Genomic DNA, 15,052 nt, shown 5'->3' on the forward strand with positions numbered 1-15,052 from the left:
GCTGGATTTGGGTATACATGCAAGGTGATGCCACTGTATGGGGGCTACATGGCCCTAGTGTGGGGACTGCTATGAGCTCTACAGATTGACACCACTAGATCTGGGCACTTAGAGACCACCGGAGTGTCTTGAGGTTTCAACCAGGATTTGGAGATCTGATGAGGATAAGGGATTGCGTATACTCCTGAAAATTTAGCACGTTTTTCCATGAATGAGGCTCCTAAATAACAGCTAGCCGTCACTGTGGTTCCCCAAAGACATCCAGCCACCCCTGGTATACAGTGTGAACACTGAATATGCTACTGACAATAAGAACTTTCATAGTCCCCAAAAGAAAAAATCTCTCTCTCACTCTCTCATTAAATGGCTGATAACAGAGAGCAGTAGATGTCAAAAGCACAGCAAATGAAAATACGTTCAATCGATACGGAGCAGGAAACTCTACACGGAAGACTCATTATCCGTATTATTCGCGTCGCTGCTATCTCTCACTTGTCTTTAATAATGTTTTTTCACGGTCTCAAATGTCACATAGGATTCAATTGGCTGCAAAGTAAAAGGTAAATGCGTAACGGAGACGGTGCACCAGTCACCAATCACTTCTATTGGAGAAGGAAAGTCACATGATTTAAATCACGCAAAAGCCGCTTACACACGTCAGCTTGTGCAGTCCGCCTCGGGGATTTGTAAAAAACTGAATTTTCCTTTTTATCTGCTGTTATCAATCACATTAAGGCATCACACGGGCGGGGCCGATAGCCTAAAGAGTCATGCAGTCCGGTCCCTAAACACGACCTTATTGGCTGTAATGCGTCATTGCAAGCCATCTCATGTGGGACGTCAATCAAGCCAGAAAGGGCGTGTTTTGGGACCGGACTGGGTGACTCCTCAGGATAGTGGCACCGCCCAGATGACTCTTGAACAGTAATTTACATACAACGCACGCTATGTTATAAATGCATTTTCTACATTAGGGTACGAACAGACACCGCATAAACCCTGTGGATTTTCCGCAACGGGATCATTGTGAAGAATCCGCAGCGTATTACAGTAGCAGCAGTGCGGGTGAGATTTCAACAAATCTCGTCCCCACACTGCCGAAAAAAACCGCACATAAATTGACCATACTGTAACCGCAGCATGTCAAATAATGCTGCGTATTCGCAGCTCTTTTGTTGCGGGTTTCGATTGAATTCCATGGGGTGCTTAAACCCACAACAAAGTGGTGTGTGTTGCGACATTTGTGGTGGAATCACAGCGATTCCGCCGCAAAAATTGCAAGCAAGAAAAAAAAAAAAGTTATTCTTTTACCCAGAGTTCCCTTCTTCTCCAGTCCGGCCTCCCTAAATGACGTTGCAGGCTGACTGCTGCAGCCAATCACAGGCTGCAGCGGTCACATGGCCAGCAACTTCTTCCAGGGAGGCCGGAGCGGATGTTAGAGGAGGGAGTGGGTAAGTATGTGCGATAATTTACGCAACGGAATTTATGCCTGAAAAAACGCACCAGTATGGTGCGGGATTTCGGACAGTTTTCCCTGTGGTGTTCAGGGCGGATGCTGCGAAGTTTGACGGTGTATCCGCCCCGAATACGCAGTGTGTGTTCCTACCCTTATGCAGCATCGGACAGATTGACAAGTTCCCTTTAAGAAGCAACTTTCCTGACCACCGCTCATAGAAGCAAATTAGAACACGAGTGTACTGGCCCTTTAAGAGACCTGTCTTTTCAATGACCCACATGGGCAGCGCCAGTCGGCCCCAGGCTAGAAATCTACAGTTGCTGGCATTTCGATCTTATATTTTTATAGCTGTCGTCTATGAGAAAGCAGCAGGAAGTTTCGGTTCTCATGCCTATTCCCAGTCTCTATGGAAACTGCAGTGCGGTTTCGAGCCCTGTCCTCTTTTTAGATGCGCATAACCCAGCCCCTGGTTATCGAGTGACTCGCAGAGGTAAAAGGCCTTGCAGGATCGGATCAGAGTACGTCTGATCAGCTGAGCGCTGACTAATTCACTACCTTTCTTTGTATACGTGCCAGCCCTGGGCATTGTGCCAGCGCTCCTAGGTATCTCTGCGCTTCTTCTCCTGATTTGTGCTAGTCAGGCTGATGGATGGCAGAATGAGGATCTGGATCCTGTCTCCTGCCATTAGAGCGAAATCCGGGGCTCCATTGAATATTTCTATACTGAGGCTCTACATTTGCATAACTACAACTCCCAACATGCTCTGCCAGCCCCAGCTTGGAAAGCACTGGCTCGGCATGTGTGGTATCTTTCAATAACAGATTATGCATAATGGTATAGCCTGGTTAAGCTTTTAGGAAAATCTATGTAATGGCTGGAGGTGTTTTGGTGCACCTACATTGGCGCGGCAGCCATTTTTAATTTTGCTAATGAAAAAATCCTTAAAGTAACAGTCCAGGAAAAACTGGTATACAGCGAAATGCTTAGAACAGGGCATGAGATTTAAAGTACATTAAAGAGAGGATCTTTGTCATGCTCCACCCCCTCAAAACCCCTCGATCATAACACAGTTTATTCCTAGGGTGTTCCTTTAAAGTGCACTCCGCTCCCGGGGCAAAATTTTAAATATGATCGGGTAGGGCTGGGCAATTGCTAATAATAAAAATAAAAAAAATCACCACAATTAACTAATGTTATCTTGCGCATTTCGTCCCGTCCCCCTCCCTAGTTTCAACTGTATCTGCATCCTCAGGACACAGTTAAATCCAATGTTAGAGCTGGGAGCTGTAAGGTCCCTGCTCTAACATTCACTATGTATCGCTGTACGCTCACGGCTCTGAGCATACTGGCGCGAGGAAGTGATGTCATCGGGCCTGCCTGCACTGAGCCACACAGACCGGAGGAGCAGAGGGGTTTCCTTCACTTGTCATTGGAACGAGGTTATGGTAGTATGTATTTTATTAGGCACTATTAGGGCTTTGTGGGGGCAGCTATAGGGCATTATACTGTGCTGGGAGCACTATAGGGGCATTATACTGTGTGGGGGGCATTGCCAGGGGGTATATTATATACAGTAGTATGCTGCAGGCTCAGGGTATAAATATTAATTAATGACGTCGCATGCCAATAGGGTGTGTTCTATGCAAAAAGAGGTGTGGCCTAACTAATCGTAATAGAGGTTACATGTTCAATTAATCGTGATTTTGATTTAGGTCATAATCGCCCAGCCCTATGATAGTGTATATGGAGTAATATTACCTGGTGCCCCTCTGCCATTGATCTGTCGTTTTAGGGTCCCCTCTGTGCTGTCCCAAAATGGCTTCAGTGAGTCTGAGACACTCCCACTGGTCTCGGATAGGCCAGAGCTGCTCACGTGAGCAGTTCTGTCCAATCCAGAGGGTGGGTCTTAGACTCAGTCTGAGAAGCACTGAAGCCATTTTCAAACACCGGACCCTAAAACGGGGATCCATGGCAGAAGGGGGCAACTGGAGGGCACCAGGTAATATTACTCCGTATACCCCATCACATTTATAATTTTGTCCTGAGACCGGATGGTTGTTTAAGGGGACTTTAAGCCTAGAGTCTTTCCTTTATTCATTAGCTGTGCAGTTGAATGCAATCTTTTGCTCTCTTTTATCAGCCTTGACTGACAAGTGTTCCTTTAAGGGATATCAGAAATATCTCTGATCACTGTCCTCTCCCACTTCAACCGTTTTGCGACCTCCACAAACTCTTACATCCACATGTGGGAATGATAGAGGCGGTTTTACCGGCAGCCATGGATTCCGCGTTGTTTTTACTGATGATAATCGTGTTACCGTGTCAATTCCGTGTTTGGCCGTCTTCCAAAATGTTATGAGGTTTAGGAACAAAATAAAATAAATCCAATGGCTTTACTCATCCTGATCTTCTGGGTTTATGAAAAGAACATCAGAATTATATATACCGAGCAGATGAGGGGGGGGGGGGGGGGGGGATATATAACTGAGCGTAAAATTTGTATGCACCGCTATGCGGAGTCTGTGGAAAGCTGGGTGACCACCACAATGGGTAGCATATTGCTTGTCATACATAATATAGGTCCATGGTTTTTCCCATAGGGTAACATTGTGGTCGCATTATACGATTTTTACCGCAATTAACGTACGACCAAAATTCGCCGTGTATTGGGGACCTATGGAGAACTTGCGTAGTCGTTTTACTTTTTTTTTGGATCAAGAAAATGGAGGGAACTCTGTGTAGGGCGGCAGAAAAATAGCAAGAAAACGTTTTGGCAAGTCCGAGCTGTTTGAGCTCTCAGTTTCCAATGTGAAGTCCCAAGGCGGACAACGCGGGCGTGTATACACATGTTATTGGAAGATGTTTTGCGTAGTTGCTGCCTTGTCGTAACTAGCCAGATTTTCTATTCAGGAGCCTGAGGAAGCTGGGTGACCACCTTTTTGGTAGATAGAATGGCCGCCGTACCGGTGTCAGCCAGCAAATGAGAAACAACTGAATAGAATACTTGACAAGTCGATAGCGAGGATTAGTCAGGAGTCAAGGATGGCAGTCCGCTTTATTTCCCTGAAGCGGGATAACCCTACAGTTTTTAAAGGGCTTTTGCAGATTTAGAGAAACATGGTTGCTTTCGTCCCAAAACAGCACCACACCTGTCCATGGGTTGTGTTTGGTATTGCAGCTCATCTTCACTGAAGTGAATGGGGCTGCTCTGGAATACCACACACAACCTGTGAACAGGTGTGGCGCTGTTTTCGCAAAAAAGTAGCCATGTTTTTTTTTCTTCTGTACAACCCCTTCAAGGTCGTCAAAAGCGATACACACTGCTGACTTCCAGGCATGCTGGGAGTTGTAGTTTTACAACAGCTGGAGAGACGCAGGTTGAAAATCCCATTTGAGGGAGATTCATAAAACTGTCTAACTTACAAATTGTCTTTGTTGCCCATAGCAACCAATCACAGCACAGCTTTCAGTTCTTATAGGGCTTATGAAAATTGAAAGCTGCACTGTGATTGGTTGCTATGAGCAACCATAACCGTTTATTCACATAGTGCAGTGGTTTTTAGCTCTTGTTCGACTACAACCCCCAGCATGTATATTACGGTGGTGGTGCTAGTACTGGATGGTGATGACTTGTATGTTTTTTGTGTGGTTTCGGAGTATTAAGTAATTTAACAGTCTGGTTTGTCGATTTTTCTTGCAGAGCACATGATGACTTCAGAAGCTTTGTCAGAACTGCAGGACGACTTGGAACGAGATGAAACCACTCCATCCCTGGACCAGCTGAAGCTGGCGTCTCTCGATGACCGGAACTGGCCTTCCGACGACGTTCAGGACTTCCCCAAGTCAGGTGATGGTGGGGGTAGTTGTCATTCTTTGGATTGCAGATTACCGCGAATAAAGGGAAAATAAACCCATAAATAATAGCGTAGCATGCTGCGCTATTCTTCTCTAGCATTTTTTACTAAAAATCTGTGACCGAGGCTCCGAAACGCACGTATGAACAGAGCCTTATTACTGGGAAATCTGGGCAACGGCCAATATAGCCACATAATAGCTCTGTTGTGGTTCGTCACCCAGCTTTCCTAAACTTCTGAATGGTAAATCTGCCTAGTTACATAGTGATACATCCTCGGCTTCCATATGGCTGCGTAAGTTAGCAGATAAACCTGCTTAGGAAAGCTGAGGGACAGTTTTAGCAGCCATATTGGTTGTCACCCAACTCTCCGAGACCTACCTAATCATGGCTGTATAGGGTTTTGAGAACCGCTCTAGGACTTGTTGGGGGGGGGGTACTTTTTATTTTTTTGTGTCCCCTGTTCTCTATATTCGCAAGAAAGAGCAAAGTTGACACATAATTTAACTCTTCAATGACCACCGACCGTCTTTTGACGCGGCAGGTTCTTAATCTATAGCGATGTCTTCTGGTGCCGCTGTAGAAGAGGATAATGAGCGCTCCAGTGAACCCACATTCTCCAAGCAGAAACGGTTACGAAGAGCCCCTGTTCTTAGAGAAGCCTCCTGGGTCTGTCCAGGATCGGAGGAACATCTGATCCAGGCAGCTTAACCCTTTAATCACTGCGTCATGATCAAAGGGGACTCCCTTATTGAATCGCATCACCAGCTTTTCCCGGTGATGCAATCGGAGACTGGGAAACCCTCTGCAGTCAGCGCTGGGGACCCAGAAAGGACCCTAGAGCGGTCTGTTCTGTAAGCCTGCTGTTAGGGCACGCTATGTTACTTGGGTCCTCTGAAATATGGAGGTTCCCCTGCAGAACGACCAGGCAATGAAAACGTTAATACACAATAATGCCACACATGTGACACATGAAGTAATAAACTTTTATATACGACACAAATTGCAAAGGGGTCCACCAACAAAATAATCCCCATTGTACGCCTCTGAAGAAGCTGGACTTATCGGCTATATGTGTGGGCTTTCTATGCTGCGGTACTCTTACTGATTAGGTTGTACCACATTATTCTTAGGCCCTGTTCACACAGCACAGTTTTTGCGGCAAAATTTCGCCTGCCATTCATTTCAATGAGAGTAGGACTCTTCTTATTCCCGCTAGCTGATGTTTTTCACCTAGCCGGAAAATGAAGCGTCCTGCTTGATCTTCGGGCGGATTCCGCCCAAAGCTCCCATTGGAGGCAACGGAAGGAGGAATCTTCAGACGGCAGGAATAATACCGCGGCAGGACCCGCCATGCAAAATCCGCCATGTGAACAGGGCCTCACTTCATCCTAAGTTGTTCGTATTATTTGGATGCCACTTATTCATTCGTTGAACTTGCACTTCACCCTTTTTTTTGGGGTGGGGGGGATTGATAAGGATTATTGTTTTTGGTATTTGTTGGGATCAATAAAGATTTATTTTTTAAATACTGGGAGTGCAGAATTGAAATGGTCAACTTTGCTCTTTTCTTGCTAATGTTTTTAGACACCTATGTAGCACCCCATTGTTCACATTAGCGGTGCCCACTATTTTTGTATAGTCCCAGTTCTCTATATATCATGAAGTGTGCGACTGTTCATACCGTATATAAGGAACTGTGTGACGACGTCCTGCACCTTATTACACACCGTTGCACAGAATCACATGCGACTTGGTTCATTTAACTGGTATTTTCTTCCATACACAGCAAGGTCGGCCGTTTTTGGGGGTGAAGTATTACCAGGTGTGTTTGTTTTCGAGGGTACGCTGACCTCACTATGGACTGTCTGAGTAATGTTCCTGTTATGGGGTAAATTATCCAGTTGTGGGCTATTTGTAAACTATTCTGGTCTCCAACTTGTGGCTTTGTTACAAAACTACTACTCCCAGCATGCCCCGACAGCCGCAGGTTGAATAATATTCTAATCGACATGGCTGGACAAATCCCAGGAGCTAGGAGGTCATTGCACTATGGAATTTGCTACCGGCTTACAAATAATGTTTATGATCTGCTCAAAAATAAGTTAAAAGGGAATATCGAAAACGATCCTCGTGCTCCTGGTGGAAACTGCAGTTACGAGATAAAAATAAAGGGTTTGTCCTTTTTTTATTTTCTGATCCTAGACAACAACTTTAATAAACTGTTTTAGGTTACGTTTTGCGCACGGTTGTATAGGGGGCCGGGTGGGCACTAGCAGCGTTTAACTTGGTTCAGTCCATTCTAAATGTAAACTTTCTGTATGGAAATAAAATCTAGAGGCTCATATCATTCTAGCATGGATCTACCGCTATTCATATACTGGGGATTCTGGGGATATGTGCGGGACTTTATTATAACCACCACTTTTTTTTTTTTTTCCCTCAATACAGAGAACTCTAAGGTTTCTCCTGACCCCATCACTCACCTGAGCTGGGATGACCCTTACTACGACATCGCCCGTCACCAGATTGTGGAAGTGGCTGGTAAGATCTTCTTTATACACCGGTCTGTTAATGGTGACGTCACTCTGCTGTATTAGTATCTCCTAGATGTGTCCATGGCATTATTATGCTCCTTGGCATGATGACTCTGCCCAAATACACTTGTATTACCCAAACAGCCACCACACAGGAGCGATTCGGCTAATAAGGGGGGACCGCAGAGGGCAATCCCAGTAATTTTACTGCTCTCCAGGAGCTGTCCGCAGAATACAGGTGCTGTTTATGGCAGTCTGAGAATGAAGGCCGCACAGAGAGGCGGCTTCAATGCTTCGCAACAGATTGCAACAGCTCCCTCCTCTCCCTGTGCCGAGAGCACTGGATGAATATTAAATATGTATATAATATTAAAATATAGGATGATGGTTTGGAATTTAAGGGTTATTTCTATCACATGATTCCCATCATCGCTAGGATGGGCCATCACTGATTGGTGGTGGTCCGACTGCCGGGACTCCCATCGATCCGAACATTAATGGGTGCCAGAGCAATCTGTCCCCTTCAAAGTTTTTCCCTGCACAGTGCTACTCCCGGCCACCTGCTGCACAGGGAACTGATTTGTTGGGGGTCTGATTGCCAGGACCCCCAGCATTTAAATTTAGCTGTGCTGCAGTTACCTGTGGGTGGCTGGGAGAGCCGCGGTGCTGGGAAAATCTTTGAAGGGGACGCAGCGCTCTGGCCACTTTAATTTTCAGATTAGTAGGGGTCCCGGCAGTCAGACCGCCACCAATCAGAAAGTGATGCCAAATACTAAAGATATGTCATCGCTTTTTGTGATGGGAATAACCCTTTATAGGCAGCATGCACGTTTTCGCAATACATTTTTGTAGTATTCCAGAGAATCTAAAAAAAAATAATAAAAAATGAAGCGACTTTGTAAATAGTCTTGGTTAGAAAAACTCCTACCGTTTTGTGTATACAGCTGCTCTGCCGACTCGTGTATACGTGGTTACAGACTACAAACAAGGCTGGGTAGTTTGATTCTACAGTCGTGCTACTTTTCATCTGACTTCTACTGGTAACCTGCTGGATCTTTGGTAGGAGTCAGACGGAAGATTGTAGAACAGTGGAATTTAACTCTAAGCCAGTTATCCTGTAAGTTGTTGTTTTTTGTGTTTTTTGTTTTTTTTTAAAGTGTCAGAAGAAGCCATATTGTCAGGAGGAAATGCGTGGGACGGACGTGAACCTCTGTGCAGATTTTGCTCTGATTGTATTTGAACGGATGGCTCTATTGTTACAGGACATTAACACTGAGCTCCCGTGCCACTGCCACGTGCCACTCTTTACTGTGACCTATGTCTGCTGACTGGCTCACAGGGATGCCACAGGGATAGGGATTCTCTCTACCACCCTGGTTTGTTATCACATTGCACCAGCTTGTAGCAATTCCGATCGCATCACTAAATGTGGAAATGGCTGTTCTTGCAATTCTCTAGTATATTCTCATACGTTCACTGGAGTAGGAAATCCACTATAAAGATTACACTGTCTATACGCCAGGAAATATAACGCAACTGCATATCACTCTGGGATCAACATAACAACTGCATTTTTCTATATCGGGAATATTTGAGGCCATATACCTTTTTGTATAATAGTCGGACGGGCTGTCTGGCTGCAAGGGCGTTGCTAGAATAGGGCACAGATGGGTGGCACACTTTACACCACCTCCATGGCCACATTATATTATCATTTTACTTTCAAGTCTTTGCAGAAAGCAGAATGCACAGGGGAAAACCCTAGGTGTTCAGCAGATCCGGCAGTGCAAAACGAAGTATTTGAGGATTGTTAACTTGTTAAAACATGTCTGCTAAACCGCCCATTGGAACGTAGTAAGATTGAGCAGATTTATCTATAGGGTCTGATGTGGAGGCAACTATTAAAGGGGTTGTCCATAATTGGTATACGAAAGTGTCGGCTATTTTTGTTTTTTTTCCAGAAACAGCGCCACTGTTGTCATGAAGCTTGGTCTGGTATCGCAGCTCAGTCCCATTAACTTGAATGGAAATCATCTGCTATACCAGACGTAGCTGAAGGGCAGGAGTGGCGCTGTTTGTGCGGAAAAAAACCACTATATATATATATATATATATATAAATAATTTTTTTTTTATTTTTATTTTTTTAATCTGCAACTTGTTTTTTATAATGTCTCATTGTAGAAGTCACTATATTCAAACCGGGACTCACGCTGGGTGACAACGGAAACCACACGAATGTCACAACGGACACACTAATCCGTTTTAAACAGACGTGAAAACGGTGAAGGATGTGAGGATGAGGCCTTAGGGTAGCTTCACACATAGCTTTTTTTTTTTTTTTTTAGAAAAACGCTATGTTCTCTTTTAATCACCTGATTTGCAATGTGACAAATGCCTCATTAAAAATATGCAGGTAGTAAAACACACTATTTGCAAAAAACTCCTGAGGATTATTTTGAAATACTTTTTTTTTTTTTTTTTTTCTTGCCCAAAAAACTGTGACACATTAAGTGTGTGTGAATAAAGCCTTAGGTTGGTTTCAGACGGCTGTAGGACAGCCTTTTTTAGGGTCCTTATTACATCGTCATAGAATCTTATGGTGGTCCAAGTCTTGCATTTGTAAGTGTGGGCCTGTAGAATTATGGGGGGGGGGGGGGGGGTCCTTGTGTTGTAAGACAGCTGTATCGTGGCAGTCTGAAACCGGCCTTGGGGAGACAAGATTTGGCGTAAAACATCCGCCACAGATTTTGCTGCAAATCTACAGAAAAATTCACATGTATTTTATGCAGATTTACTGCGGCTTTTAACCTATACGTCGCAAAGGGTAAAATTCTCGTGGAAAATCTGTGGCTTTTTCGCTGAATAATGAGCATAGATATGAAAATCCGCCGCGTGCTCATGTTTCCGCTCTGAATTTTCAGCTACGCTTTAAAAACCCAATGCGCATGTACTGGAAATTGACACTGATTTGCGGTGCAGAATTTGTAATTCCCTCATGGTCTGAATATACCTTTAGGCCGGATTCAGACGACCGTAGTATACGTCCATGTGACGGCCGTTAAAACAATGGCCGTCACACGGACGCATGTATTTCAGTGGGGTCGTTCACATGGCTGTTTCAACGGACTGTGTGAAGGGTCCATTGAAGAATAGAACGTCCTATTTTCTTCCGTTTTCACGGATCCCTCGATGGCCTCAAGTCTATGGGGTCCGTGAAAACTGGACCCGCGTGGAGGCTTCTTTTTCCGTCCGAGTTTGCACTCGTTGGTGTGAATCTCGCCTCCGTGTGATGTTCTCAGGGTCCTCTCTGCCGGGTTTCATAGATCCGTCTCCTGTGTTTTGAGGCGGTCCTCATCATTTGAAGCAGTTACCAGACTTTGTCTTATTTTTCTCTCCAGACCAATACATTTCTGGCATAGTTTGCGCGGCGCGTCATGTCTGCTCGGCTCCGGCTGTAAAACCTCGGACTCAAGTTCTTCTTCTCATTCGGAGCCTAATAACCAGAGCAACAACCTCACTTCTCTTTTCTGTTTCTTCATTTTTGTCTAGTTAAAGACTATATATATATTTATATGCAAAACATTTTAAGGCTTCGTTATATGAGTTTTCTAAAATATCAGAATATTATTTATTTCCTCAGAAGAGACTTTTTTTTTTAAATAAAATTATCATTCTGATGATCCATATATAGCTTCAGGACAGGATTTTAAACCGAATCGTGCGGTTCAGGGACATTCGTAATCTAGTTGGGGAAGTGGCGCACATACCTTAGGCTTAGGGGCTGGCGCGTGGGTTCAGGGGCAGCAATGAACTGTTTGCCTTAAGGAGGACTTGTCTCCTCTCCTAATGTGTCAGTTTTATGAAATACTTGTATTCCTCGAGAGATAATTCTGGAGCATTTTTACTCTGTTGTGCCGTTCCTCTGTTATTCCTCCTAGAAATTTGTGAATAAATTGAGTACCGGCTGTTTCCAGTTGGGGGTGTTTTTTACCGCACAGTTTGACACTGTCCAATTAGTGCTATTCGTGTCCGTCTCTAAGGCCCTGTTCACACAGTTTTTTTTATCGCTGATTTTGAAATCTATTTCAATAGGAGGCAGAGGAGCTTTTTTTTTTTTTTTTTTTATTTCTGAGTGGTTTTCGCTGCATTTTTTTTGCCCACTGTCTTTGCATTTGCTTCAATGGCCGCAAGCAAAAATTCTGTGAAAACTGCAGCAAAAAAGCACAGGCAGGTCAAAGTCTGCCTCAAAATTCCTGACCGAATCCGGAGGCTGTTTTGTTTTTTTTTTTGGTTTTTTTTTGCCTGCAAAACACTCTTGTGTGAACAGGGCCTAAGGATAAAACCCAGTTGTCAATTTATTGATAATTTACAGTAGGAATAACAGAGGAACAATACAATGCAGAGTTGTAAGCAAAGATGTTCCAGAATTGTTATTTCTTTGGGAATATTACTAAAATAGACCTGTCAGGAGAGATGACGGTCCTCTTTGAGTAATAAGAAAGCCCTTCTTATTACTCAAAAATTGGGGAAACTAAGAATAAAATGTAAAAAAAAAAAAAATTCACCTTTTACAACGCAGCAGTCCAAAAGATGCAATGTTGCTCTTGACATCAAGGCCCAAAAGCCAAAAAATGTTAAAGGGGGTTTTCTCAAATTCCTATGGTCATAATATAGGAAAAATAATAAACTTATAATTTTGACAATTCTGCACAGTTCCGCCGCCCCTTCCCTGCTTGTATTTTTGCATTGTGACCGGTCATCCACGCCACGTAAGTGTGACAGGTGGTGTTAATCGATCACCATGGTCGCAGGATGTGTCATTCTTCTGGATGACCTGCCGTTACCTAGACGTGTAAACAGAGGAGTGGTGCTGTACCCGGAGATCCGCGTGTAATATATTATGTCAAAGGAACTAACATAATAACAATATAACCAGAACAGCCCATTGCAGCATCCTGCTCTGATATTAATAGCTGCCAGTTGTTTTTTTTGCTCTACGGGAGGGCTGTTTTCTGACGGCCTCGGGCTGCTGTCAGTCTGTGATAGGATTCCGGTTTCCCATGGAAAAATATAGTGGCAGTCCCTGGGAAGCACTCTCTATTGGGCAACATGCGCTTTTACCATCTAAGTCCCCCACTGCTGCCCGTGTCATCATGTTTTCCTTGTCTTCTCTTCTGCACTTTCTTAGTTTTTGTTTCTTCATTAAAGTGAAGTTCTACTTCAAAAAAACACCTTCAATTCTCCACGGTTTCCGATCAGATTGATGTGAGAAATGGGGGAGAGTAGTCAATCGCAGATCACTATTTATCGAGGGGAGCATAGTCAATCGCAGATCACGATTCATCGAGGGGAGCATAGTCAATCGCAGATCACGATTCATCGAGGGGAGAATAGAGTCAATCGCAGATCACGATTCATCGAGGGGAGAATAGTCAATCGCAGATCATGATTCATTGAGGGGAGCATAGAGTCAATCGCAGATCACGATTCATTGATGGGAGCATAGTCAATCGCAGATCACGATTCATCGAGGGGAGCATAGTCAATCGCAGATCACGATTCATTGAGGGGAGCATAGTGAATCGCAGATCACGATTCATCGAGGGGAGCATAGAGTCCATCGCAGATCACGATTCATCGAGGGGAGCATAGTCAATCGCAGATCACGATTCATCGAGGGGAGCATAGTCAATCGCAGATCACGATTCATCGAGGGGAGAATAGAGTCAATCGCAGATCACGATTCATCGAGGGGAGAATAGTCAATCGCAGATCATGATTCATTGAGGGGAGCATAGAGTCAATCGCAGATCACGATTCATTGATGGGAGCATAGTCAGTCGCAGATCACGATTCATCGAGGGGAGCATAGTCAATCGCAGATCACGATTCATTGAGGGGAGCATAGTGAATCGCAGATCACGATTCATCGAGGGGAGCATAGAGTCCATCGCAGATCACGATTCATCGAGGGGAGCATAGTCAATCGCAGATCACGATTCATCGAGGGGAGCATAGTCAATCGCAGATCACGATTCATCGAGGGGAGAATAGAGTCAATCGCAGATCACGATTCATCGAGGGGAGAATAGTCAATCGCAGATCATGATTCATTGAGGGGAGCATAGAGTCAATCGCAGATCACGATTCATTGATGGGAGCATAGTCAGTCGCAGATCACGATTCATCGAGGGGAGCATAGTCAATCGCAGATCACGATTCATTGAGGGGAGCATAGTGAATCGCAGATCACGATTCATCGAGGGGAGCATAGAGTCCATCGCAGATCACGATTCATCGAGGGGAGCATAGTCAATCGCAGATCACGATTCATCGAGGGGAGCATAGTCAATCGCAGATCACGATTCATCGAGGGGAGAATAGAGTCAATCGCAGATCACGATTCATCGAGGGGAGAATAGTCAATCGCAGATCATGATTCATTGAGGGGAGCATAGAGTCAATCGCAGATCACGATTCATTGATGGGAGCATAGTCAGTCGCAGATCACGATTCATCGAGGGGAGCATAGTCAATCGCAGATCACGATTCATTGAGGGGAGCATAGTGAATCGCAGATCACGATTCATCGAGGGGAGAATAGTCAATCGCAGATCACGATTCATTGAGGGGAGCATAGAGTCCATCGCGGATCACTATTCATCGAGGGGAGCATAGTCAATCGCAGATCAGGATTTATTTTTCATTGAAGTTCTCATTACCTACTACTAAAGAAGTCCTGTATAACTGGCTCTAAAACATCAAGGATGACAGTTGAGGCAGCTAGCGGCGGCTGCATAAAGTAGGAGCTGCCAATTCGTTTGACACTCTCCAGTGAAGTTGAAGACTTATGGAAACAGCCAAACATTCTTCATTCAGTCTGCACAATTGCCTTGTCTTGCTGGATGGGGGTCAGACGACCCTCATTTTCCCAATAGATGGGGGTCATAGGTGGGGGTTCAACCACTATCGGACATTTAAATCCTATGGATATGCCATAAATGTCTAAGATAGGAAATCTCTTCTTAAAGCACTTTACCGAGGCAAATGATTGGGCGAACCAGTGCTCATACAAACGCTCATTCCCGATCATTTCCCAGCGATCAGCGTGATCAGATTTTTTTTATGCGGTCCAAAAAATGGTCGCTTGTCGGCAGCACACGCAAGGATGCGCTGCCAACAAGATGCAAAACATAAGGGGAC

At 44.6% G+C, this 15,052-nt stretch overlaps 1 protein-coding gene across 3 annotated transcripts in view; it reads left to right on the plus strand.

Annotated features, from left to right (window-relative positions):
* The window catches only part of ARHGAP1 (Rho GTPase activating protein 1), a 44,770-nt gene that overhangs the window by 3,742 nt on the left and 25,976 nt on the right, over nt 1-15,052 (plus strand). For 2 of the 3 annotated variants that reach the window (XM_075837903.1, XM_075837901.1), the window contains exons 2-3: nt 5,158-5,304; nt 7,762-7,854. In XM_075837903.1, the coding sequence (XP_075694018.1) occupies nt 5,163-5,304; nt 7,762-7,854 (235 nt within the window). In that variant the 5' untranslated portion in view covers nt 5,158-5,162. Of the gene's footprint in view, nt 1-3,387; nt 3,457-5,157; nt 5,305-7,761; nt 7,855-15,052 lie in introns of those variants that run through there. The other variant, XM_075837902.1, reaches the window with a different exon arrangement.

Source organism: Rhinoderma darwinii, chromosome 9 (assembly GCF_050947455.1).
Source record: "Rhinoderma darwinii isolate aRhiDar2 chromosome 9, aRhiDar2.hap1, whole genome shotgun sequence".
In the NCBI taxonomy this organism is placed as follows: domain Eukaryota; kingdom Metazoa; phylum Chordata; class Amphibia; order Anura; family Rhinodermatidae; genus Rhinoderma; species Rhinoderma darwinii.